Source organism: Brachycentrus maculatus, unplaced genomic scaffold (genome assembly GCF_059751285.1).
Source record: "Brachycentrus maculatus isolate JH-2025_06_01 unplaced genomic scaffold, ASM5975128v1 h1tg000039l, whole genome shotgun sequence".
Lineage (NCBI taxonomy): Eukaryota > Metazoa > Arthropoda > Insecta > Trichoptera > Brachycentridae > Brachycentrus > Brachycentrus maculatus.
The window spans coordinates 2869382-2889009 of NW_028280793.1; the positions used below are offsets into that span (position 1 = coordinate 2869382).

At 35.9% G+C, this 19628-nt stretch overlaps 2 protein-coding genes across 2 annotated transcripts; one reads left to right on the forward strand and one right to left on the reverse strand.

Annotated features, from left to right (window-relative positions):
- Nucleotides 1–380: 380 nt before the first annotated feature.
- RpL36A (ribosomal protein L36A) lies at nucleotides 381–2414 on the reverse strand. Its single transcript, XM_088277164.1, has 3 exons — nucleotides 2382–2414; nucleotides 2058–2231; nucleotides 381–558 (listed from the first exon to the last, which is right to left on the reverse strand). Exons 1-3 carry the CDS (start codon nucleotides 2382–2384, stop codon nucleotides 421–423), a joined length of 315 nt encoding a protein of 104 aa, XP_088133290.1. The 5' UTR covers nucleotides 2385–2414; the 3' UTR covers nucleotides 381–420.
- A 10023-nt stretch (nucleotides 2415–12437) lies between these two features.
- Nucleotides 12438–15747, forward strand: Bacc (nuclear regulator Bacchus). The gene is made up of 3 exons (XM_088277175.1): nucleotides 12438–12611; nucleotides 14480–14651; nucleotides 14742–15747. Exons 1-3 carry the CDS (start codon nucleotides 12504–12506, stop codon nucleotides 14792–14794), a joined length of 333 nt encoding a protein of 110 aa, XP_088133301.1. The 5' UTR covers nucleotides 12438–12503; the 3' UTR covers nucleotides 14795–15747.
- Nucleotides 15748–19628: the final 3881 nt, after the last annotated feature.

Below are 19628 nucleotides of genomic sequence, written 5' to 3' on the forward strand. Positions count from 1 at the left end.
TATTCTTTAACTTCTTGATTTTAAATAATTTTTTATAATTATATTTTCTGTTCATGTAAGCCAGCATTAATTTTTTATTCTCTTCCCAGAAGCCATTTATCCATATTAGCACTGATATACGATTTTTATCATAGCTGCTTGAATATGGCAACTACACACTGTACGAGATAGCTCGTAGTCGGTGTCCTAGCAAATAATGCAATCTATAAGTTATCTCGTAGTGGCAGTCAACGTGTTAATAGGCATAAACAACAGAACAGTATAGCCATCAATCAAAACATGTAACTGTGTATTGAAAAGTTACAATTAAGTAGTTTCATATATTTTGATACCTATTATAATATTAATCCCTATTTGTATTGAATAAAAAGAAAAATGTATATATTTTTAAGGGTTTTTATTTTGCTTAATTACATTCAATTAAAATTGAATCATTTGTCCCTTCCTCTTCTTGTCGCCTCCCAACTCAAAGTGCTTGCATCGCTTCAGGGCTACCTGGGAGCGGAACTTGCAGTCCGAACATTCCAACCTCAGGACAATCTTCTTGGTGGTCTTAGCCTGGAATGGCAAGAATAAGTTTTAAATATATTTTGTCAAGCTTTTTGTAGCTTAAAATGGTATATATACGAGTATATAGGAAGGGTCGATATGCTTTAAAAAATATATTTAATAACAATATTTCAAGTGTATCCAAATCTTTATTCACAATTTCTGGGTATGTCTCCACTTGAAGGTGGAGGCTGACCAGAGCATTTCGTCGTAACATCGCTTGCAGCGAGCATCCGAAACTATGGATGGAGCGCTCGGCTCCCTGTACTGACAGCCTGAATGCTCGAATGCATCGTAACGTGTTACGTTACGACGAAATGCTCCAGTCAGTCTCCACCGTAAGAGTTATTAGATTATATATCTAGATTTGTTGATAAAGGTCTCTGCTAATAAAAAACTTACTAAGTTCAACCACAGATGGTGTTGAAGAACTAGCATGCAAAAGAAGGTTCAATTCAAGCATAAATATAGCTTCCGAAATTTAAGCAGTGTGATTGTCAACAATGGGTAGAATGGTGGATGTTAACTAGGCTATGACAGGTCGTAAGCTCTGCATATCCCCAGACTTCCATATTTTTCTTCATCTATGTCGAGATCAATAAAAATCTTGATAAAAATATGCAGTTTAACATCATAAATTTACAAAATTAATTTTTTGAACCCCTAATACATTCTTTAGCCCCGACATGATAACTCAAATTTTAAAAACGGTAACTTAATAATTTAAAGTTTGTTCTATTTAAAGAGGCGGTGCCAGACTTGCCAAATTGTATAATCTCCTTCAAATTCTGCCCTTGATTGAAGTTATAAAGCCTCATTCATACAGCCATGTAATACGAAAAATTCATTACTCATATACTGCACAACTATCAAAGTAGTATTGCTACAAGTAGTATACTAATATTGACATTATACAATATGTTCCAGAATCACACTGAATAATTTTAAACTATAATTTCTGGTATAAGATGGTCTGTGAAAACGGAAAGCAGAATATATAAACGGAAAAAGTGCTTGCTTTGAATAATTTTATATTGTTTAACTTCAGAGCTTAGTATAACAACTGAATAAAAAAACAGGAATATTATAGGAAAAATATTAAGCAAAAATAATTATTAGTAATAGGAAAACCAATACATTTTTGATACCTAATATTGCCATGAGATAAGAAAATGTTTAATGCCTCAAAAAAAAATACTAGGCTGTTATGAATTATAAAACTAATTTGTTATTATGATTGTAATGGTATGCTAGTTATGTTAAGGGGAAACAACATACTATTCACATCAATATATATCACCTTTAAAACAATTGAAGTTTGAATGAATAAAATTAATTGGATATAGTAAATACTATAAACACTGCAAACTAAATGAATTAGTGTTGGAAGGTAACTTTTAACGTTTTATGGTAACAACGGATCAAATTTAAGAAGTAAAAACCAAATTAATTGACATAATTGAATAAGCATAAAGAAAGTTTTAGCAGTGACAGGAATAATAACAAACCTTCTTCCTGAAGATGGGTTTTGTCTGGCCTCCATATCCTTGCTGTTTTCTATCGTAACGACGTCTTCCCTGCGAAACTTGCCTTTCTTTCGACTTTTTGTATTGGGAAACTTTGTGGGTCTTGTGAACCTTGCATTTTTTGCAAAAAGTACGACGTTGTTTCGGAACGTTAACCTGGAATAAAACAAGTTTTCAAATAAATATATTTGTGAATATACCCGACATTAATGAATATTATCAAAAATGCAAGTCTCGATGAAAAATAAACACTCATTGAGCCGATGCAAGCGGATAATTTCATAAAATTCCAAAAAAATATTGTACCATGGCTGATCCGTCAAATCACAATTCCAAAAGGCCGGATGGCAGACAGGGCTGCCAGGCCACAAAAAAGATCTATGGTATTACATCTATTTGCAAGTACTACGTACGCATGTATTGTCTTTGAGAAACCAGGTACTTGCTCTACCCAACGAAAGACGCCGTACGATATAGGAGATGGCGAGACAACATGGTCGTACATCGGTTTTGCAAGAAATATAAATAAAACTTTATTGGTCAATGTGAAGTTACATCAAAATAAATTGATTGCAGAATCCATAGAGTTTATCTTAATTTTTCGAGGCTCGTGCGCCCGTGAAACTTTGCGCCATTATAAAGTATCTGGCCTCAGGTATCGGGACTGGCCGGCAAAGCTGCCAGAGACTACTGCCTGGATCATCTCTCGCCATCTTCAATCGGCCTTTTGCAATGACGAGGAGCTCAACAAGTTGCTTTCCGGCGTGACTATCACTTACAACATCCGGAACGCGCTCCTGCCCAAGAAGACCATGAAGAAAGCGTTAAAATGCGTCGGCTTCTAATTTCCCCTTAGACCCCGCCTACACAATGCCTAAAAATCAATTGATGACATTTTATTTTTTATCGATCATTAAAATTATCCATGTTATGCTTAGCATAATTGAGGTAATATTTTATAAAAATAGAGCTAAGTAAATTTTCATGAAGTTATAGTTATCTTGAAATAAATAAAAAACATACCCACACTGACATGCAGAAATAGGTAACGAATGTGTAACGAAAACTTATTTATACTCGTACCATTTGGTACGAGTGCAAATCAGCGAAAGCATTATGGTAAGGACTGACCGGAGCATTTCGTCGTAGCGTAACGTCGTAACGTAACGTCGTAACGTAACGTCGTAACATCGCTCTCTGCGAGCGCTCCGACTATGGATGGAGCATTAGTTAGTCTGTGATGGAGCGATGGAGCTGGCTCGCTGTACTGACTATACGAATGTTAGCATCGTAACGTGTTACGTTACGACGAAATGCCTCCGGTCAGTCCCCACCATTACCATGCCTTTGCATCAGTAATATTTTCGGTAAAAATGATAATCGAACGTCAACATTCCGAATCATTGTACTTCGAATATATCTTTGAACGCTGCCTTAAATACAAACTGTCAACAGCTGTCGTCGCGACTCGAATTTTTTTTTAGTTTAAAAACAGACAAAAATTTACGGAGGGTCGCTGTAATTCCATATTATATTTTAAATCTTTATTACGATGCCATTATTCATAACTGTCGGCAAATTTTAATCGAAGCTTTGTGGTGTTAATTTGTGAAATAGACAGCTGCAGTATACAAACAAATTGATAAAACGGGCACAAATGTGTATCAACATTGGCTATATATTTAACAACATTAAAAATATATTCACAATATTTTCAATGTACCCATAACAAATTCTGGGTTTTACCTAAACTGACTATTTATTTTTGTCCTCAAAACGGGACATTTACCAATTTTTACGTAAAAAAACTAACTAACTAACCATCACGCCGCTTTCCCGCAGGGGTAATCGAACGCCACACCACTCTGTCTTTGCAAACATTCTTTGCCTCTTCTACATTCATGCATTTCCTCATATATACCCAACGATAATAACGACTCCTGACCCGGCCGCTTTCAAGTATTTGACATACCTGATTGTGCCAAGTTTTCCTCGGTCTTCCTCTGTTTCTTTTTCCAACTACATTCGCCTCATAAATTTGTTTAACCGTTCTTTCTTCACTCATACGCTCCACATGTCCAAACCATCTTAACACACCTTTATTAATTTTATCGATAATGCTTATCTCAGCCTTACATTCTTTCCTTATTTCATCATTCGAACATCTATCAAACATCGTTTTGCCACACATTTGTCTGAGGGATCGCATTTCGACTGCATTCAGTCTGCTTTCATCCTTCTTTTGCCAACTCCATGCTTCGCTTCCATACATAAGGGTTGGAATCAGAACTCCATTGTATACTGTCAGTTTAGCCTTCGCTGATAGATTTTTATTTGCTAAAACTTATTTTAGTGCACCATTCACTCCCAGCATTCACTCTCCTTTCTATGTCTTTATCAATCTTTCCATCCCTAGAAAACATACTACCCAAACATACAAAATCATCTACATGTTCCAAAATCTCCCCATTTACCAATATGTATTTCACACTCAGATCTACATTCATCTCTTTCAAAAACCATGATTTTGTATTTGCTAACATTCATCTATAAATCACATTCCTTTCACATATTATACACTTTTGTGACCAACGTTTGCAGGTCTTCTCTGCTATGGGCAAGAAGAACAGCGTCGTCAGCATACAAAAGGCAACAAACGGTCAAATTATTCATTCTAGCTCCAATATTTAAACCTTTCAGCTCTTTCATGCAGTTATCCATGTATAGATTAAACAGCCAAGGCGACATTACACATCCCTGTTTGACACCTTTAGAGATGTCAAACCAGGATGAAAATGAGCCATTTACCCTAATGCATGCAGTGTTATTCTCGTACAAGGATGCGATGCCTTGGATGAGTTTACTGCTTACTCCATACTCAGATAACACCTTCCATAACTTCATTCTATCAACTCGGTCATACGCTTTTTGCAAATCCACAAATGCGCAGAAAAGCTTTTGGTTCTTTCCCAAAAACTTTTCTGCTATATCGCGCAAGGCAAAATTTTTATCCGTACATCCTCTCCCATTCATAAATCCACTCTGAACATCCCACACTTTATCCTTAGTTATGGTTCTTACCCATTCTATGATGATTCGTCTATATATTTTACCAACAGCACTCAATAGACTGATTGCTCTATAGTTTCCACATTCCACCCTAGATCCTTTTCCCTTGTAAAGAGGCATTATAACTGCCCTTCTCCAATCGACGGCAGTATAACTCTCCTGTAGACACAGGTTAAAGAGCCTATGAAACCATGTGAGAACTATTTTGCCACCATTCTTGATGTATTCTGCAGTAAAATTATCAAATCCTATACCTTTTCCATTTTTAGGGACTTTGTGGCATTCATAATTTCTTCCATACCTATCTCTCCTGAATCATCATTCACACATATTCGAGGAAGTGTATTTACGACACACATGCTGTTATTACTAATTGCATGCGTTTCATACACCTCCTCGAAATACTCTCCATCTCTCTTTTATATATTTTTCATTCGTCACCATTTTTCCGTCTTTCGCTGCAATCGATTTCATACATCCATTCACGTTTAGACTTCGGGAGTTTTTGACTTCTTTCCAGAATATTTTTATATTTTCTTGGAAATTTTTTGTCATTTTTACTCCTTCCTTTCTCAACATTCATTTTTACGTAATAGTATGTATATTCAAGAAAACGCGTATTTATTGCTATGCGACTACCACAGTTAAATGTTTAATTTGGCGGAACACAGGATGAAAAACTTCATTCTCGAAATGGGATATTTTAATTGAAACTAATATTTGCCAAAAACATGGCTTATTATTTATTCTGTATAGGTATCAATATTTGTTTAAATAATGACCAACCAAAATTTTCTACTTTTGGTCAGCAGTAATCGGGTTAGTTGTCACCAAAGGACTATTTATGAAAATTATTATATTTTGATAAATTTGATATGATTGCTTTTTATAAATTTAAAGATAAAAATATAATTAACTTTATTCAATTTTTCATTTCGAGCTCCAATGATTGTAATACTGTAAGGTTGTCTTTGAATTTCAGGTATTAAACTATTGTTCATTTACCTATTTTGTATATCCCAATAAGTTATCACTCATTGTCGAGGTTTTGACAGTAAAAGGTCACTCTGTAGCGCAGTTGGCTACTAGAGGTCCTAGGTTCAATTCCCAGAAGGGTCAAAATAAATAAGTGATTTTCCCCTATAACCTTTCCGTTTATGAACGCCGGTGCGTATTTTCCTCAAAGGAGTATCGACGTTGATGAACGTCGAAGTCTATCTGTTTGTTGGTATAATGTAATTTGTATAGTAATGACATCTGTGGATATTTGTATTAAACTGTGTCATAAAATAAAACCTTGAGATCGTGAGTTTTATTTAAATTATTTTCACACAATTTCTATCTTCATGATACAAAGATTTTATTTTAAAAATACATATTTTATGTAAAAAAAACCCAATCCCCAGAGAAAGTCGGAAATCAATTATTGTACTCCTGGAAAGGTTGATATTTTTTTTTAATTACACTGGACTGGTACCTAAAGCGCAGGAATGATCGCCTTTCCTTCATGTATTTGATGATCAAGATAATGCTGTTTCTATATTTCATTATATAACGCAGTGCCATATGCACTACTGGGTAGGGGTAAGTGTAAGAAAAGAAAAAGAAGGTTTAGACAATCAAAAATATAAATGGAACCTTCATGGATCTCAATAAAATTTTAACCATCATGAATGAATGTGATCCCAATGCTGAGATCACGACCAAGGCAAAAGAAAAAGATGGAGAAGATAAACAAAATTACGATTCAACTATCTTTTAATAAATTTATCAAGAAATCATAATTCATAAAAATAATAAAATGTATCTACATATACTTCAAATGTTGCTATTAGTGGAAAATAAATATTTAAAACGACAATCAGTTTTTTTTACGTATTTCTATTTTCGAACATTTTGAGTTTAGTACACATTTCAAGAACCATGTATAAAACTCACGTTTAGGCTAGCCTGTCAACTAAAGCCGTCAATGATGCAACAATTTCTTAGAAATATTTCGAGGATTACATGAACAAAATGCAACGTAAGTGATATACTTATTTTTCAATAAATTTATTTTTTGCAAAGTGTGTAGGTTTCTTGTAGCAAATGGTTAAAACAAGATATTACAGCCATTTCCAACAATTCATAGACCTCACTCAACTGGTTGGACCGAAGAGTGATTAAAAACCCCAAAGTCCTAGAATTCATCACAGGGAATCGGGTGTATTGGGACACTTAACTGAGATATTGCAACATCGTAGTCATTGCTGAAAACTGTTACCAGTCCACGATGCACAAAAAGCATATAATCAGTATCATTGTCTAAACCGCTGACTCAACACAAAAGTACAATGCAAGTATCAGAATGATGACTAGACATTGAACTCGATGGAATATCTGCTTAGGTTAGCAATACATGTATATACAGAACCTATTGTCCGAGTTTGAACAAAGGATCGGAGGAGTGTGAAAGAGCGCACCTCCATTCTACCTTATCTCGTCCCCGCCAAAGAGGGGGACATGTACCAGCATCTCATTCTGCCGTAGGTATGACGTGTACCAACTTCTCATTCCTCTTCTGGAAGTACGGCATGTACCATCATCAAACTCCATACTCTGGTTCATCAGTCACCAATAATTCGATGACACTGATTCAACGTATAAATACCAACGCCATTCTTTTTCAGTCATCCGCCAGTAACTCATGTCGCATCTCCAATACATCTTTGATCGTAGTGATTCTTCAACACGGACATGAGAATACAATGAGTATTCTTTCTAATGTAGCCTCTATGTTCATTTCAATGTTACAAGCGGTGATATAACCATTTAACAGAACAGAGTGTTAATCGTGTACACGAAAATATTAGTTGGTGAAGGAAAATAGTATAGATACACCAGAGATACTACTTATAGTTTTTTTCGTTGGTGGGAAATAACTTTTTCCAACATATTTATGTGTCATTTTTGTTCGCATCCATAGTATAGTGGTTACCGCATTTCTTACTATGCTGGAGGTCCTGAGTTTGATTCCCAGTGTGGTCAAAATAAATATAAGTGATTTTTCACTCTAATATTCATATAGAATAACCCTGGACAGGTACCTGAAGCGCAGGGTTGATCGTCTTTCCTTCGTGTATTTAACAACCATGATGACACTGCTTCTATATGAAGCGGTGCCCTGTGCACCATTAGGTGCGGGTAAGGGTCAGTAGTCAGTATTTTTGTACAGTAGAAAAGTGCATTGTTTTTTATTGCAAGTGGTGCTATAAATGTTATATATATATATACTTATGCGTTATCTTTTGATGATTTTTGCACTACGAATGCTGACGGAAAAGTTTTTGTTTAAAAATCATAAACTGTTCTGTGCCTTCGTGGATCTGCAGAAAGCGTATAATAAGGTTGAAAGGATGAAATTATGGAGCGTGCTGGAAAAATATAGAGTAGACAATAAACTAATATAAGTAGTTGCTTCCCTCCACGAGGGCAGCACAGCTAGTATACGAGTGAATGGGGGCATTACATCATGGTTTGCAATATCCAAAGGCGTAAAGAATGCAGGGAATAGAATAAATGGTACTTTGAACAGAGTGATTGCAAATAAAAATATCTCCATGGAAGCCAAGCTAGCGGTTCACAACGGCGTGCTGGTATCGACTAGTACATTACTATGTATGGGAGCAAAACATGGAACTGGCAAAGGAAGGATGAAAGCAGAATGAACGCTGTCAAAATGCGCTCCCTCAGACGAATGTGTGGAAAATCTTGTATGACAGAATTAAAAACGAAGATTTAGGAAAGGAATGTAAGTCTGAACAAGGAATAATTGAAAAGATTAGGAAGAGTTCTTTAAGGTGGTACGGACATGTGGAGCAAATGGATGGCGAGAGAATGACTAAGAAAATATATATAGCGAATGTGAGCGGGAAAACAGAACGAGGACGGCCGAAAAAGACTTGGCACGATCAGATCAATCAGAACCTAAAATCTGGTGGGGTCAAAAGTCTGCGTCATGTAAAACCTAAAATCTGGAGGTCATGTATGACTAGATGTATGGATGTAAAGGAAGCGAAGAGTGTATGTCAGGACAGAAGAGTGTGGCGTTCCATCCTTTCTGCCTACCCCTGCGGAGAAACGGCATAATGGTAGTAGTAGTAGTAGTTTTGATGATAAGTACCTAAGATTATTTATTCTATGAAAATATTATAAATAGATTTTTATTAAATACTCTCATTTCTTAGTGGCACTGTATTTTTTATTAGATTAATAAAACATCAACTTTAAGGTTTATTTATTTATTTATTTTACCAGTAACCAAGTTTACTCGTAACCGATATTTTATGACTGGTGCATGGCTGTTTTTTCTTCCTTTCTGTGGTTTATCTGGATTTTTCATACTTTTTTTATTTTTAATTATTTATTTGGCAGTCACCCAGTAAAAGGATGTTTCTGCCAGTGTCAAGTATTATTTTTATTTACAAACAAAATAATAATAACAATTTAAAAAAAAAATCATAGTTTAAATGCGTTTAGCTTTATCATTTTAGAAATTATGACCACAATTCTAGAATTAGGTTCAGAAAGAAGGGTGGATACTTGGGTGAGGAGTTAGATTCCTGCCCGTGTTAAGCTATTTAGAAAGTTCTCCTTCTCTGTTGAGAGTGGATACTGAAAGAACGTATGGTTTGCATCCCCTATATCTTGTCCACACACATTCATAATATGGTGATGTAACAAACTAAACCACCTTCATCCCCAATCAAATGGTTTGTATATGCAAGCTACTAATGTGTGTTGAGAATGCAATCAATTCCTTTCTTATTTCAAATTTTATATTGGTTTTCCGATGTTCAAATGTTTGTTAAAAGTACATATGTATAATCGATAAGTCAGATTTATTAAAAAAAAAAGTAAAACAAACCGTCATTGAGTGATTCGTGCCTCATATGATAATTATATTTTATGCTATGTCTAAATGAAATTATAAATATAGTTCAGTTATATACCTAGACTAATATATTTCTTCTTCTGGTTGGTGTAAGCCTTGTGGCCTGATTTTAAGAGGGATCAGCCTCCTGCGATGTCAATTGCCAGCTGTCAATCCATCTCTTTGGTGGTCTGCCTGGGAGCCGTCTACCTTGGGGTTGCTGTGCAGCGCAATGTGGTGGATTCTGGATAGTTCCATTCTCCATACCATTGTCTCCTTCGTTGCCTTCCCCACCTTACGACATCTTCGATCTCGCATATTTCCCTTATCCTGGTGTTCTTTATTCTGTTTTGTAGACTCTTGCCAGATAGACTTCTTAGAGTCTTCATTTCTGACACTCTTAGTGCGTTTTTTGTGACTACGGTGTCCATATGTCACGGTGGGTTCGCACACAAGTTTTGTGACTAATAATGTTAAGTGGGCACCCAGACCAAAAATGTTTATTAATAATTTGATGTATCCCAAAATAGTTTTATAAGTATTTACTTATACTTATTTTTGTCCAAAGTCACTGGATTTTATTTTGTGATTGGGATTCAACTTATTTTTCATTATGAATTTGGTATATTCAAAATAATCTCCAGTGGTTCAAACAAAACATAAAATGGATAATATTGGTATTATATCATAAAACAAACTCATACACTTGAATAAAAAAATAAAGAATGCCTGCATTTCTATTTAATAATTTTAGAGATACACCAACTGCCCGGTTCTGCCAACTATTGAAACAAGGTGGTTTTCTTAAAACGGGCAGTATTTATGGGGAGAAAACAAATTGTCTTCTTCTAGAATGAGGGAAAAAGCTAACTTTTTTGTATTATCAATTACCATTTTTGCATGAAAAGAAAAAAAAGAATCGGAAATATGTAAATGTATTTAATGGACTACCCTGCTAATAGTAATAACCGACTGTGACCGCAAACCTGAGTGTGCATCTCTAATATGGTTGATTTGCATTTTGTAAATTTCGATAAAAAAATTAATACATTCGTGTGCAATTTACCAGTCTCCTTTTTCTATTTACCTCCAAAGAAACTATTAGTTTACTGAATTTTTAATTCACAAACTGGATAATTATGTTTGTATTCTGGCCAAATACCAAACAAAGGTATTTCATGTATATTATACATTATCAATGACCTAAACAACCTGAGTAATCTGCTCTGAAATTTGGTATATTATTGAAATACATATGCATTGTTGTTTAATGATTGTGTTACATTGGACCTTATCACAAAAGGGAAGTTGTGCAATGCACAATAATTTATTGATTCTCACTTTTCATTGGGAACAATTTTACAGAGCCTACTAAACCTTCAAAGCCCATATTCAAAAACTTACAAAACATTACAGAAAATAATAGTATTAACAAGTTATTATGAGAAAATAAATCATGTTTATTTTATTACATTACATATTATGTTATTATATTACATTCCAAGTGTTCATTCACTTACAGTTTACACATTCTTTTATTTTTTCCAATCCATCCTATAAAGGATGATTTGAAACTGCAGAATAACAAAAATGCTTGTTGGTAATACAACGTTAGTAAAATATGTATAATTCTGAGGAATAGTATTATAAGTCATGCTTGTATTTTTTCCAGAAGGGTCTTAACAGCAATTTTCCACTCATGTTAATTTTATTTTACAAAAAACACATATAATTTTTTTATTTAGAACTTGGTGTCTTTTGAGATGTTTTTGATCCCTTACTTAGTCGATGATAATTTAAAATAAACTAATTTAGATGAAAGTTATTTTGCAATGATTCAGCGCTAATATTTTAATGGCTCATTTTACAATGCTAATTAACAATGCTAAACCGGCATCTTCAAAACGAAATGCACAAATTACTAAACTTTTTTTCAAGTTATTAAAAACGGTCTTCCATCCTACATATGTAATTCATACCTCTATGGACATTGAAAATAAATAAATAACGCGAGAAAGGAAGAGAGGTTATGATTGAAATACGTTTGAACGGTTGAAAATACCCGCCAACAAGCGATACAACGCCATCTGCATTAGTCCATTTGAGTTCGATTTTAGCCTCAAACCCCCTATTTTTGAGTGCAATTTTACTCTTAAACCCCTCTTTTCTTAATTGTAAGAAAGTAAAGAAAGAGTATAATTGATTGATTTACTATTTAAATTATATCATTTTGAGCGATATAATCGAACAATTTCATTAAAATATTATATATAGACGAAATAAACCTGATGGAAAAAGCCGGTATTTCAACCAATCACAACGCAGAGCTGGAGAAGCCCGCGCCATCTTCGTTTTTGAACTGAAGTACGGAGTTGCCGGTCAGTCGCGCGTTGGATTTTGGCAGGTTCGCTTGAAGAGTCGAGAAGACGAATTTAAATTTTAAAAACATGAGTACCAAGGAAAATAACAGTGAAGTAGCCGTGGAAAAGGTTGGAGAAGAGAAGGGAACCGGAGACGCGAAATGCGACATCAAAGGCACAAAGAGAGCAGCGGAGGTAATTTCCTTTTTTCTTTATCATAGTTTTAAAAAATAGCGCGCCATTTTTATTCGTAGTCATTTCTGTATATTCCGTTTGACTCGCTCCTTGTAACGTGATCGAAATAGCTAGAATCGTCGAGTATTTCATATGAAATATTTTTGTTTAGTATTTATAACGCTACGCGGTTGCCATGTGATGCACGCCAGTCGGTATTTATTATGGCGTGCTCTGGGACGTTCATGAATGTTCTTACAGAATGCACGCCTCTAAAATGAATATGCCGTCGTTCATGGCATTTCTTTATAGGAAATGCCTACATTCTAGCTATACTTGAGAGATTTATCGGCTTTGTTTACTTCATTGAAGATATTGTATGACCTTGGTCGTAGAAAACATGGCGGGAAGAAATGTATTCCGAATCAATAATTCATTAATTAATATCTCGACGATCTTATCACGTAAATGTGGTGTCCTTTAATTCTCCAGTTAAAATGTTGTGTATCAAAAGTATTATTTTGTTATCCTTGGCCTACTAATCCTTACCCTTTGCCGTGACAGTAAAGATGGCGATGGTGCTCGACATTTCTTATAGAAACTTGATGACTGCCGATGATAATTAAATGATAATGTTGTTTTTTGATACATTGTTTGAAGCAAGGAATGTATGCACGCATTTGGTTGTAGCTATCGATCTGTAGTATCTATCTATCACGGAGCTCCTCGGGCCGTCGAAGTGAGGTTGTGTATGGCCGCTAAACCCACGCGCGGCGTTCCTCGGTAGACTTATCTCTTAGCGCTAATATACATTGATATCGTCATACCAGCCTTATTATAGTTAGGTAATACTCATTTTAGGGCACGTTATGCCTAATTCCTCGTGTTTCGATTTAGAAGGTGTAATAATTCGTCAACTTCCTTTCCCTCGCCGGCGGCAGATGTATCGCGAATCCCCTATGCCGCTGACTCTCCCCGTCCTTGTCTCGCGCGCAGCTTTCCTTCTATCGGCCCGTCCGGCGTTCGACGCTTTCTCTTTCCCGCGCGCGATTAAATCCTAACGTTTATCGTGTAAAAATGGTTTACCTCAGCTTATTTTGCCGCTCTAAGCGGAAATATACTAACAATGTAAAAAAATACCCGGGCGTCCTAGTGTTTTGTCAAGAATTATAGAAAATACAACGTGGTTAATTGTACCCGTTTTAGATTTTTAGCCGCTAATATCTCTGAATTTTTAGTTTCGGTCGGAGAAGTTTGCAGTTGTTGATCGGGTCATTGTTACCTCACTCACAAAAGTAGAGGCGCACGTATGCGCTACCGGCGCCATTCACAACACGTGGGACTGTGGCTATGTACTTTATAAACATGTTTGTGGAATCGCAATATTATTTACATGTGCACAAAACATATTCTCTCGGGAATTTTTTTAAAATAAATTAGATTTTTTTAGCTTTTTGTACTTTTAATTTTTTCCTTTTATAAAAAATAACATTTAATAGTATGAAACTCTATAAAAAGTGGGTTCATTTTGGAATATTTTTTAGTATTTCAGTTTCAAAATTGTGAGAAATGCTCTAGGAAAAAAAAAACATTTTATTTTTCTAAATGATCCATTGGACAAACGAGAGATTAAAATATTTATTTATAATTAGTAATATTAGTAATAGTAATTAATAATATTATTAGTAATAATAATATTTATTATTAATTAGAGGTAGTTGGAACGTTGGATTATTTACAAGGTTATGTAAATAATCAGAAATTTATTTTATTTACAACTGGTTCTCAACATTAACAAACAATTCATGTAATCTGTATATATTTTGTCTGTCCTTGTTTTGAAATGAATATCGAAGCAAGTCAATAACACCGCCATTTCTGATTTTAAGGACAAAGTGGCGGAAGTAAAGAAATCGAGGAAAGAAGAGAACGGCGGGGGAGCGGAACCCGAAGGCGAAGAAGAGGAACTGGGAGAAGAGGATGAAGAGGAGGCGGAAGGAGAAGAGGAGGACGAAGAAGAGGACATCGGGGAGGGAGAGGAGGACGAGATAGACGGAGATGGTGAGTAGTGTGGGGTGGAGTGCAGTGTGGTGTCCGCTCCGGCGGAGTATCGCAGGCAGTGCGTCTAATGTTCCATCTCCTTTGTTGCAGACGAGGAGGAAGAAGAGGAGATAGGCGGAGAAGAAGACGACGACGACGCGTAATAGGATTAGCTTGAGTTGAGAAGTTATCAGACTCTTTTCACGGTGTTGTGACATTAGTGAAGACAATGGTGATTCTCCCGCGCAGCATCCCTCCTGGTCACGGCCGCTCCGCACGCCCGGCGGTGGCCCTGCCTCCCTCGACTCCTATTTATAGTGCTCTCCGCAGGGCTACTCCGGGAATTCCTTCATTTTGTAAATGAATTATTACTTTATCCTGTAAGTTCAATAGCTGCGGCCGTTTCGCTGGAGGGATGTGTTCGGGTTTCAAACTTTATGTATTGTTTAAATGACAAAGTGTTGTAATTTACATAGTACACAGTGATGAAGAACATTGGGCAGTTTCCTCCGCGGCCCGAGACTAACTCGGCTCCACAGCTCGCGGCTTCTCACTGGAATTGTTAATAATTGTTTCCGTGTATTGGCCGCTGGCATTTTAATTATTATATATAATGTACAAATGTTATTTTGAAATGTAATGAAAAATACTAAAAAAATGCATCATGTTTAATTTGACTTAACTGATGAGATTGTACGATCGATTCTGTTCAACTTTTCCAGACTTTATAGTATGAATTTTTATTTTTATACCGCTGGCAATAAATTATCAGGAAGATTTTAAGCGTTAGTCTGGGTTTGGTAAAATAAGTTTTTAAGTTAAATTTTAGGAAGTAAGAAAGTTTTTAGAAATGTCGTGTGTCACTGTATGTATGGTCATTGACATTGTAATAATAGTAATGAATTTTTTGTCCATATTGTAAAATTACTTAAAAGGGACGACACGCGGCTTACATGTTGAAATCTCATTCCAACTCGACCCAAATAATTGGCGCATATTTTTACATAAGAGAACACATAGGAAATTTGTAGTTATTACTGTACCTTTCAACAATGAACGTATATAAATATAAAATTATTTCCCTCGTCAGGGGGAAATAACGAAATGCCCGACTGCAGTTTTACTGTTCACAAGAGTCCCCTCCCCCAACGTTACTACATCGAGCGCGAGCGTGTGTACGGCCGTTACGCACACCAGCGTGCGTGCGCGCACACCACCACGCCACGGTAGGTACCCACCGGCGCGGGAAGTGACGCGGTGCGCGCGCAGCCCCACGCCGCGCTGTCACGCCGGCTACGGCTTCTAGAACGCCGCTGTTACCGCACGCTGCCCGCCAGGTGGCGCGCGCCGGTCCGCTCCACGCGACCGGCGGCGGCCGTTACGCGATCCGCCATGCCGGCTTCTTGCCAATGCCCTTTCAATACCTTTTCATAACCTAGATATTTTTTTCGATAATGCTTTTTTGTTTTTGATACATTGAAATCGCGATGAAAGGGTATCATTTGATAGACCTTAATTAAAACATTTCCTTTTCAAATACTTGAGATAAGATACATACATGATTAATCGTCGCAATAATGGTTTGCATCGCTAATTTGATAAGATAATTTATTATTTTACCGTCTACATCGTGACTCGAGCTAATATTTGTACTAGGTTTTTCTATTACATGTTTTTTCTTGTTTAAGAGGTTCGGGGTATGTTACGATTGTATTTTGATTTAGTATTAGTTTGCAATTAAGTGATTTGTAAGATTAAAACCAAGAAAGGCTATGTACCTACGCGGTGGCTATTTTTTTCTTGAAGTACAGACGCAAAAAGTAGCTAATAGGACGGCTTTGTTTTATGTGGATGTTTTCCCACGAGACGGTAGCTCAATACAAAGAATTCTTGGTTATTTACCAAACCGGACAAGGTAGGCGGCGTGATGGGAACATTTTTACTAGTTGGCAAATACGCACGGGCGAATCTATGTTCAGGAACCTTCGTTCGAGGGAAAAATGTAAGCACGATTCCAATCCCCCCTCCCCTCCCTTGAAAAAATACCGTTTGTGGTACATTCATATTTAAACTACACTGTGTATGAGAAGTATTGCTTATAAATCTAATATTGCGTTTAAAGCATGATTAGAATAGTCGCGGCACTGTTGGTGGTGCAAGGGACGTCACGACTCGTGTTTTCGTATTATTATTAGTATTATTCATTTATCAATTATACATAAAATGGGGTAAGATTATCGTCATCAAAATTCATTTACGCACTATAAAAAACCTACAATTTTCCCATTATTGATGCAACAAGAATAACATTAATAGTAAAAACGACTGCTTTTTAACATTGATAAATACGTTAATAAATTTTGAAGAATTGATATCTAATTTTAAAAATAAATCATACTGTTGATACAAATCAATAGTTGATTCAACTCTTTCGTAAATGTAACTTGACTCGCGGCTAAGCGTCTATTTTCTTTTTGAACAGCGTGTAAACTCAGGATCACACCTTTCAATGTGGTATTCTTTAAACTACGTAGAAATAGGCATACAAGTTTTGTCCAGTTTTAGATTTTCTATCTTAGCTTTTCTGTGAAGATGGCGACTATTATTCGATTCATGGCGACGGCGCGCTAAGAGTAACAATTTATAGTGTGTCACGCGCCTGTATTGTGAACAAAACTGTCCCTTTTGTGAACAGAGATCTACGATCTACTGAACGGCCAAAATTCGTTACTTTATGCAACAAGCGCAAAAAAGCACTAAGAACCATTTTCTATTACGTGATGTTATAATATACTTTTTGTGCTGGTTGTGCGATGTTGGCACACTCATGTTTTTACTAGCCAACAACGAATAAACATTGTACTAGATAGATTGTAGGTCAAAGGGTAACTTTTAAGTAAAGTATTTTTTTAAAATTTCGTTGTAAAAGTTAATCAAATACTCTGAAACATGAAATGTCTACCTAGAAATAACTAGATTGTTAGTGCGTAAAATTCAACGTCTACTAAATTATTCTCCTTGAACCATTCTTTATAATTTCTACTAGTTATTTTCCTTTACAAAGCCCGACAAAATTTACAGCGGTGGTTGCTAAGGAAAATCTAAAGAAAATAGTTCGTCAGCGTTAGTAATTAGAATGGGCGTCATTTTCAAGCAATAAATGGCGTCTTTTCTATAATCGTGTAGGGAATATGATCAGGCAGCAAACGTTGCATAATACACCAAAACTATTTAAAAATGACGCGCAAGTAAGTACGTTGTATATTATTTGGACAAACCGCAATACATTTTTATGTAGCAAACGCCTCACGCTGTCAGACTGCAGCTTTCCTAGCGTACGCGGACGGCCATGCTTATGAATACGAAAGACCCGCCCGTTCCCGCGTAAACGAGCTTTAAGGTTACGTTTGCATTTTTATTTTATGTGATTGGTGGGAATTACTAGCCTAGTGACGTATATAATGACGTCATATCCTACTAACGCCACCTCCGATTTGAATCATTGCCCTATTACTCAAATACATATTTTTGATTGAACTTCTTTTTTTACGTGCATTCTAGAAAGATGGTGACTCAAATTGTTATTTACTTTTAATTGGGATGCACCACGCCGCAAATAATGCAACGGAAATATAATATTTTATGACTTCTTTAAACAATTACTCTAACGTTACAATTTTGTACAAACTACTTGGTTTTTTTTTGTTGTTGTCTAATTGAGGAACACTTACATTTTTGGAATATCAGTAAATGTCATGTCAAAATAATATCTTCTTTTAGGGTAAAATTGGCTTCCAAAGATTTATTTTCATAAAAATTACATCAAAATAAAAAAAAATCACTCCACTATTTCACTTGAGTATAGTACAGAATCTGATTGCTTATGTATAAATCAATACATAATGAGTATCTAAAAAAGCTGTGTATTTCAGACGAACCATCTGATAGATGTCTCACGTGTTGACAACCACATTTATAATAATTAAAATCTTCTCATGTTTACAATTGTCACCGGTAAAGTGATCTCACCAGCACACTTGATTTGGCAGCATGCCTTTGCTGTCGCAGGTTCGAGGACATGTCATGCTTTTCCATCAGCAGCAGTTACAAACAGTGAGATAAAGAAAAAACTAATGATACTTGTTTATCACATTTTTTCAATAATTTTCTTTTCCTAATAATTTAATCGCAGCTAACCACTTAAGGGCAGTATTGTACGAAAATGGTGGTATATAAATTATTATATAGTATATAAACTAAGTGAATGGTGCACTGAAATCAGTTATAGCAGATAAAATCCTATCAGCGAAAGCTAAACTGGCAGTACACAACGGAGTCCTGGTTCCGACCTTAATGTATGGAAGTGAAACAGGGAGTTGGCAAAAAAAGGATGAAAGTAGACTGAGTGCAGTCAAAATGCGATCTCTCAGAAGAATGTTCGAATTGTGAAATAAGGAAGGAATTCAAAGCTGAGATAGGCATTATCGATAAAACTAAGAAAGGTGTGTTGAGATGGTTTGGACATGTAGAACGAATGAGTGAGGAAAGAACGATAAAACAAATTTACTAGGCAAATGTAATTGGAATAAGGAGCAGAGGACGACCGAGAAAAACATGGCACGATCAGGTATGCCAAATACTTGAAAGCGCAACAATCGGCGGGTATGTATGAGGAGATGCATGAACGCAGAAGAGGCGAAGAATGTTTGCAAAGACACAGTGGTGTGGCGTTCTATTCTCTCTGCCTACCCCTGCGTATATAAAACCTGAGACCAAAGTCAAAACTTGACCTAAGCCACCACCACTTGAACACTTAAACACTTGACCGTGCTTTGCCTTGCAGTTTTTGATAACCCGACGTGACTGACACAGAAATAACTGTTTTTTTATTCATAGTTACTGAAAGTTAAAAACCATGCAAAGAGACAACAGCTGAAATTAATATTCAAACTTACTCATGTGAACACACACCTGACACAATGAATTTTTGACAACGAA